The sequence below is a fragment of the Oncorhynchus tshawytscha genome, linkage group LG25, assembly GCF_018296145.1.
Source record: "Oncorhynchus tshawytscha isolate Ot180627B linkage group LG25, Otsh_v2.0, whole genome shotgun sequence".
NCBI lineage: Eukaryota > Metazoa > Chordata > Actinopteri > Salmoniformes > Salmonidae > Oncorhynchus > Oncorhynchus tshawytscha.
Genome location: NC_056453.1, coordinates 19957881 through 19966183, shown reverse-complemented (window position 1 = coordinate 19966183; position 8303 = coordinate 19957881). Strand labels below are relative to the sequence as shown.

At 40.6% G+C, this 8303-nt stretch overlaps 1 protein-coding gene across 6 annotated transcripts in view; it reads right to left on the bottom strand.

Moving 5' to 3' along the window:
• Positions 1-4120: 4120 nt before the first annotated feature.
• abcc3 (ATP-binding cassette, sub-family C (CFTR/MRP), member 3) overlaps positions 4121-8303 on the bottom strand; it is a 61020-nt gene continuing 56837 nt past the window's right edge. For all 6 annotated transcript variants that reach the window (XM_024387901.2, XM_024387900.2, XM_042306092.1 and 3 more), the window contains 4 exons: positions 5523-5681; positions 5271-5437; positions 4818-5012; positions 4121-4661 (listed from right to left, as the gene is read on the bottom strand). In XM_024387901.2, coding sequence (XP_024243669.2) covers positions 4550-4661; positions 4818-5012; positions 5271-5437; positions 5523-5681 — 633 coding nt within the window. In that variant the 3' untranslated portion in view covers positions 4121-4549. The remainder of the gene's footprint in view (positions 4662-4817; positions 5013-5270; positions 5438-5522; positions 5682-8303) is intronic.

Sequence of the window (8303 nt, the reverse complement as noted above, 5' to 3'; positions counted from 1 at the left end):
AACAAAGTGGCCACCACCATTCTTAAATTAAAGAAGTTTGGAACCACCAAGACTCTTTCTAGAGCTGGCCGCCCAGTCAAACTGAGCTATCAGAGGAGAAGGAGTTTGGTCAGGGAGGTGAACAAGAACCGATGGTCACTCTGACAGAGCTCCTCTATGGAGATCGGAGAATCTTCCAGAAGGACAACCATCTCTGCAGCACTCCACCAATCAGGCCTTTATGGTAGAGTGGCCAGACGGAAGCCACTCCTCAGGAAAAGGAACATGACAGCCCCTTGGAGTTTGCCAAAAGGCACCTAAAGGACTCTGGTCAAGATTCTCTGGTCTGATGAAACCAAGATTGAACTCTTTGGCCTGAATGCCAGGCATCACATTTGGAGGAATGCTTGCACCAGCCCTATGGTGAAGCAAGGTGGTGGCAGCATCATGCTGTGGGTATGTTTTTCAGGGACTGGGAGACTAGTTAGGATCGAGGGGAAGATGAATGGAGCAAAGTATAGAGAGATCCTTGATTAAAAACTTGCTCCAGAACACTCAGAACGGGGTGATTCAAGTCATAAGTATTTGAAGCATTTCGCTACACACGTAATAACATTTGCTAAACATGTAAATGTGACAAATACAATTTGATTTGAGGATCACCTTCCAACAGGACAATGACCCTAAAAGTGGCTTCGGGACAAGTCTCTGAATGTCCTTGAGTGGCCCAACAAGAGCCTGGACTTGAACCCGATCGAACATCTCTGGCGAGACCTGAAAATAGCTGTGCAGCGACATTCCCCATCCAACCTGACAGGACTTGAGAGGATCTGCAGAGAAGAATGGGGGAAATTCCCCAAATACAACTGTGCCAAGCTTGTAGTGTCATACTCAAGAAGACTCGAGGCTGTAATCACTGCAAAATGTTCACCAAAATTCACCAAAGTACTGAGTAAAGGGTCTGAATACTTATGCAAATATGATATTCAGTGTTTTTTGTTATGTTTATAACTTTTGCAAAAATTTCAACAAAAAAGTTTTTGCTTTGTTATTATGGGGTATTGTGTGGAGATTGAGAAAAAACCCGATTTAATCCATTTTAGAATAAGGCTGTAATGTAACAAAATGTGGAAAAAGTCAAGAGGTCTGAATACTTTCAGAATGCACTTCCATTTGGACAGTGAGGCTATACTTTAAAATGTGGCTCTATATTCCAGTAAAATCAGGATTTTCCTTAATCATGACATTATTAGGATTCATTTAAATGTGTTGACAAACATCTTATCCACTCAAAGAAAATTACTCCAGTCATCATTCACCATTCAGTTCCTATTGGGCAAAAAATAACCCAAAAAACACAATCAAAATAAACTGCAAATACATCCAACAAGTTTGTAGAGTCACAAGCCTGATGAAGTAATTTCTAGGAATATTGGACCAAATACTAAACTTTTGCCTACTTTAATACATTATAGGCATAGGTGAATTTGTCCAAATACTTAGGACTTTTTCAAATGGGGAGAGAACATGCATAAAGTGCTTTTATTTCTAAACGGTAAAACAGATATGTTTAACAATAGGACATTCTGTACTGTTGCCTCATATCAAACATTTGATTTAAAATCTAAAACGCAATCCTGACAATTTGTTTCTCCCTGAACTAAAATGATCGATGAATGACAGATTTCCTAGACTAGAGCGTGCATATACCTGGTTTACTAAGTCTCTCAATAAAAGAAAATATCAAAATACAGACACTGACTGCATCCCTTGACAGCGAGAGTTCTACACAGTACACGTGTGATCTATACTTGGAACACCTGATTAAGTTATCACAGACAATGGTGCACAATTCACTCAATTGTCAAACTTCTGATAAATACTTTAATCCATCAACTTCCCCTGTGGCAATGTAAGTCCTATCAATATCAGATCCTGCTAAAGAAATATGTCTGCAACTGTCAGTGTCCTTACACCACCACCTCCACCTGGGAGGCTTTCGGAAAGCAGCTCTTTGATCCAAAAGCAGCCCAGAAAATATCTACTGTGCCAAAACTGACATATTGGCATTTCTCTGCTACCACAGACATCCTATATTTGGCAATACACTGACAAAGCAGAGAAATCAAGGCCTTAGAAAAACAAGCTTGGCTTTGTTCGATCCCAGATAAACTTCTTGCTTTGTCACCACTTCACTTGAGTTGTTTTCAATCTTGATCTCACTTCTGACTCTAGTGCCTGAGGTGTAATCTCTGTGGTGGGTAGCGAGGAGTGGAGCTCCAATCCAGCTTCTCTCTCATGTGGTTTTGCCCTATAGGCTGAGACGTTACTCAGCATCCTGATTCCTGGCACCCTGAGCTCATCCATCGTCAGCTAAACCAATCAACTGTCAGCGTTTGGTGCAGCTATTCTGCCCTTAGGCACAGATCTAGGATTAGTTTACTCTCCCCAAAACTTTAGCATAACAATTAGGGGGGGAAGCTCTGGAATCAACTTCATCCGGAGTGACCACATCAACCACCCATCACACTGCAGCAGTCATGACTAAGGTTAATTATAAAAGAGTAAAAATAGCAGCTGAGCTCCCAGGATGATTGTGGAACAGATTCACTTTCATTGCGCAAATATACTTAATGAAATGCTTGACATTTCAAATTACTAATGTTTATTGGGGTATTTTCTGCATTCAAGACAATACTGCTGCAGAGTCTTTAAAGGGTAAATGTGGTCCTTTGTGGCTCAGTTGGTAAGCACGTGGCACTAGCAACGCCAAAGGGGAACATTTCAGTTGAATGCATTCAGTTGTACAACTGACTAGGTATCCCCTTTCCCCTTACTCAGACAACACCAGCTCCCATCAGTACTGAAGCCTGAGTCTGTGAGGAATGATGCAGCGTGATTTAAGATCTCCCTCTAGTGCTTATATGCAGTAACTTTAGCATGAATGTATTTACCTCACCGGGGGTCGCCAACCCTGGTTCCGGAGAGCTACAAGGTGAGAAGGCTTGGATAATACCTTTTGACGCGAAAATTAATCAAACTATCAATTATGATGGTGGTTTTGGCACCACTACCTCACCTTTGAGTGACAACGGCCTCTCACTTTGCTTTTAACAAGGGGTCCATTGTACTAGTCAGTGAGATATTCCATGCAGAAGGCTTATAGGTTCGCTAACATTTCAATGTTAATCTAGGCCAGGGCTATTCAACTGGCAGCCATTGTACTAGTCATGGCCAGACCGTTTATTAATTTAGACGGGCCCTTTGATCAATTTTGAACATTAATAAAATATCTGCAAAAAAATCCCAGCCAAAATTCTAAATTCGGTGCCAAAATGATAAGCACTTTGGTTGTCTATACTGTAGCTTTGTGCTTTGCGTTTTCACGTGGCATGTTGATTATTTTCCTTCATATACATTTGTCTCTAACGTTTGAACGGTGTAAGCTACAAAATATTATGACCCCATTTCTGAAAGCTATGACTATCAGGAACATGTACCTGCCTTCTGTTCCCCTCTCTGATGCTCACACAGACTCTTTAGAAGGGAGGTTGACAAAAATAATGCACCTAATGACTGAGGGAAATGAAATCAAAGCATACTTCCTTACTGGACTTTGGCATTACCTGATTTGACATATCTTTGTTATTTATTGAGATGCTTAGTTTTCAGATGATTTGATAATTACCTAATATCGTAAGAAACTTTTAATAGTTGTTGAAATAATAAATAATGCTAGCTTTGCGCCATTTTCATTTTCAATTATGATTTTCGTAAAAACATTCAGCAACATTTAATTTGTAGAAAAGTGATTTATTGGTGTGTTGCTTCTTTATACAGTTCTTCCAAAATAATAATAATCTCTGGCCCACGTAAGAATATAGATGAATAGATCTAGGCCATACGCTCTATGTATGCATGTATGCTCTGTTGTGTTGACAGGCCATATTCATCAAACCTTAATCCACACCATAAATCCTGTTAATTCGTATCATTCAGCTAAATGTTCTACATACTTAATATTGTTTACATCCTACATTGCTAACTATGTTGCGGTTGTAGCGTAGGCTATAGCAGAGTAGTTAACATGTACTATGATCATAAATGTATATAAAAAAATAAAAGGCTTCACAAAAACATCTAGAAGGCAGTCTTAATGTCTTTTTTTTTAATAAAGGCATTACCATCTCTCATATTTTGGTAGTACAGAATTCAAGTTTTTACAGATTTGGTTCACAAAGGAAATCACACATTGAACAGAGCAAACTTCCCAATCAGACAACTCGTAATAATAAAAAGTATAGCTTAAATAATAAAAATGATACAGTACAAAAATAGCTGGATTCATCCTGAAACTCACTCGTGGAAATTACAGTGACACAGTTTTTCTGTCTTTTCTTTTTTAGAAAAAGTAACAATTAAAAAAAAAAACTAACGTTTTTATCCTGGTTTTGCAGCGGACTGCAGAATATAAAAGGATACATTCACTGGCGCTCTGTGATCTGACACAAGGCACTATAGGTTTTTATCTAGGTACAGGACTGTGTGTGTGTGTAGAGGAGAGGCCGTGCTATTGTGCCAGTCCTGCATCTTTAGCCATACCATAGAAGATTCCTCTCCGGAATAAGAGGTTTGTAGGAGTGTCAAATTCAGCAATCTGTCCCTTGTCCAAGACCAGCACTCTGCAAAGAGGTGAAGAGGGGTTAGTAGAATGTCTCAGAACTTTATTAGGTTTCTGGAGAGAATAAGACCAAACAACACAATAACATCTTAGATCAAAATATGTATCTCTATGTCTGTCTGTCGGGTTTATGCGTGTGTTATGTATTGTACATTACCTAGTATAGTCCATGATGGTGTTGAGTCTGTGAGCGATGGTGAAGACGGTGCAGTCCTCAAACTGTGTCCTGATGGTTGACTGGATGAGATCGTCGGTCTCTAGGTCGATGGCAGCTGTAGCTTCATCCAGAATCAGAATCCTCGTCTTCCTCAGAAGAGCCCTGGCTAAACATACCAGCTGCCTCTGGCCCACACTGAACACACACACACAAAGGCATTATTATTTTTCAGAAGAGTAAAACATGAAAGATATAAAAAGCTAAAAGAAATATTCAGAGAAGGAATACGTTCTTAAGAGAAAATCCTAATAAAGGCATGTTTGTATTCCACATGTTTTCCGTGTTTAATTCCCACCTGAATATACAGGTAAAAAGCCTTGTACAGGTGCAAACATGTGTGAATGCAAATGGGTATCAAAGCATGCAGTTGTTGAGTGGTTAGGATTAGGTTACCTGAGGTTCTCTCCTCCCTCTGAACACTCCAGCTCCAGTTTAGCCGGCTGGTTGCTGACAAACTTGTTGAGGTGGGACAGTTCCAGAGCCTTCCATATCTCCCCGTCACTGTACCTCTCAAAGGGGTCCAGGTTCATCCTCAGACTGCCAGAGAACAGCACTGGCTCCTGGGGAGGGAGAGAGGGTAGTGAAGGTGGAGGTGAGGACGGTGTAGGGTGTGTGGTGTGTGTGTGTGTGTGTGTGTGTGTTTACCTGTGGTATAATGGTGAGTTTAGATCTAAGGTCATGCAGTCCTATCTCTGATATCTTGACCCCGTCGATGGTGATCTCTCCCCCTGCCGCCTCCAGAAGCCGAAACAGGCACAGTGTCATAGAGGACTTACCAGCCCCAGTACGACCCACGATACCTATCTGTAAGGGATACACAAGGCAACTGTTAAATGGCTAATAACTACTGACCCCCTCACACCTACGCTGCTGCTATAATGATTATTGATGAGATGTATTACTACCACTACGCTGCTGTCCATCTTTTTCCCATCAGTATCTATTTATCCTGCTACTGGTCACTATTACTCCCATTTACATGTATACAGTGCATTCAGAAAGGATTCAGACCCCTTTACTTTTTCCACATTTTGTTACGTTACAGCCTCATTCTAAAATTGATTAAATTGTTTTTTTCCCCCCTCCATCAATCTACACAAAAACAGAAACATGCCATTTATATAAGTATTCAGACCCTATATTTAGTATTTTGTTGAGCACTTTGGCAGCGATTACAGCCTGGAGTCTTGGGTATGGGTATAAGCTTGGCACACCTGTATTTGGAGAGTTTCTCCCGTTCTTCTCTGCAGATCCTCTCAAGCTCTGTCAGGTTGGACGGGGAGCGTCGCTGCACAGCTATTTTGTACAGTATATCCGTCTATCATATCTACACTGTCACTCTTGCACACATACTCACCCACCCACCACTTATGCTGCAGCCATACGGTTTACTATTATTTATCCTGATACCAGTCACTTTCTCCTAATCCCTGCCTACATGTATATAGCCTCCTTTCTTTATTATATGTATTTTGTACTAAAAAAAAAACATTACAGTATTTTGATATGTATTACTGCAATGTTGGGTAGAGCTAACAAGTTAAGCCACTCACTGTACATGTGCATGTGACAATAAAACTTGAACAATTCCTGCGTGACATCTGCTGGTGTAAAAAGGGCTGTATAAATGCATTTGATTTGAATGAAACCCTGCAACAACTAAAACTGTACCCTGGAGATGCTCCCATACTCAGTGTTGTTCATCGTAGTTCACCAGTCTCAATTCAAATACTTCTTCCAGATAAATAAAGGTTAGATTTTTTTCTTCTGGATATCTGCATGCTCGACACACACATCAGTGCCAGCTCTGATAAAGTTAACAGAACTTTATCTGTGTATGAAATGTGATGGCAGGAGTACAGCGTTTTCATGGGGGTACATTCTATAAAATAGTGTGTTAAACAAGCATTTAACTTGTTCTGATTGGCATATGAAGCAATGTTTTTCACCCCAAAATGAACATCTGCCAGGTGTTTTCGTGGTGTCAAGTTTCTCTGTTCATTTGTGACTGAAATGAAAGCCTTATTGCAGTATCTGCTGTACCAGTCAAAAATTTAGACACACCTACTCATTCCAGGATTTTTCTTTCTTTCTTTTTTACAATTTTCTACATTGTAAATATGGAATCATGTAGTAACCAAAAAAAAAAAAAGTGTTAAAGAAATCAGAATATATTTTACATTTGAGATTCTTAAAAGTAACCACCCTTTGCCTTGATGACAGCTTTGCACACTCTTGGCATTCTCTCAACCAGCTTCATGAGGTAGTCACCTGGAATGCATTACAATTAACAGGTTTGCCTTGTTAAAAGTCCATTTGTGGAATTTCTGTCCTCCTTAATGAGTTTGAGCCAATCAGTTGTGTTGTGACAAGGTAGGGGTGGTATACAGAAGATAGCCCTATTTGGTAAAAGACCAAGTCCATATTATGGCTAGAACAACTCAAATAAGCAGAGAGAATTGACAGTCCATCAATACTTTAAGACATGACGGTCGGTCATTCTGGAAAATTTCAAGAGCTTTGAAAGTTTCAAGTGCAGTCGCAAAAACCATAAAGTACTATGATGAAACTGGCTCTCAGGAGGACCGTCACAGGAAAGGAAGACCCAGAGTTACCTCTGCTGCAGAGGATAAGTTCGTTAGAGTTACCAGCCTCAGAAATTGCAGCCCAAAAAAGTGCTTCAGAGTTCAAGTAACAGACACGTATCAACATCAATTGTTAAGAGAAGACTGCATGAATCAGGCCCTTCATGGTCAAATATCTGCAAAGAAACCACTACTACAGGACACCCATTAGAAGAAGAGACTTGCTTGGGCCAAGAAACACGAGCAATGGACATTAGACCGGTGGAAATCTGTCCTTTGGTCTGATGAGTCCAAATTTGAGATTTTTAGTTGTTTCAACCGCTATGTCTTTGAGACACAGAGTAGGTGAATGGATGATATCCGCATGAGTGGTTCCCACCGTGAAGCATGGAGGTGTGATGGTGTGGGTGTGCTTTGATAGTGGGGGTGTGCTTTGGTGACACGGTCAGTGATTTATTTACAATTCAAGGCACACTTAACCAGCATGGCTATCACAACATTCTGCAGCGATACGCCATCCCATCTGGTTTGTGCTTAGTGGGACTATCTTTTGTTTTTCAACACACCTCCAAAGTGTGAAAGGTCTGTTTTACCAAGAAGGAGAGTGATGGAGTGCTGCATCAGATGACCTGGCCTCCACAATAACCCGACCTCAACCCAATTGAGATGGTTTGGGATGAGTTGGATCACAGAGTGAAGGAAAAACAGCCAACAAGTGCTCAGCATATGTGGGCTCTCCTTCAAGACTATTGGAAAAGCATTCCTCATGAAGCTGGTTGAGAGAATGCCAAGAGTGTGCAAAGCTGACATCAAGGCACTGGGGGGCTACGAATCTCAAATC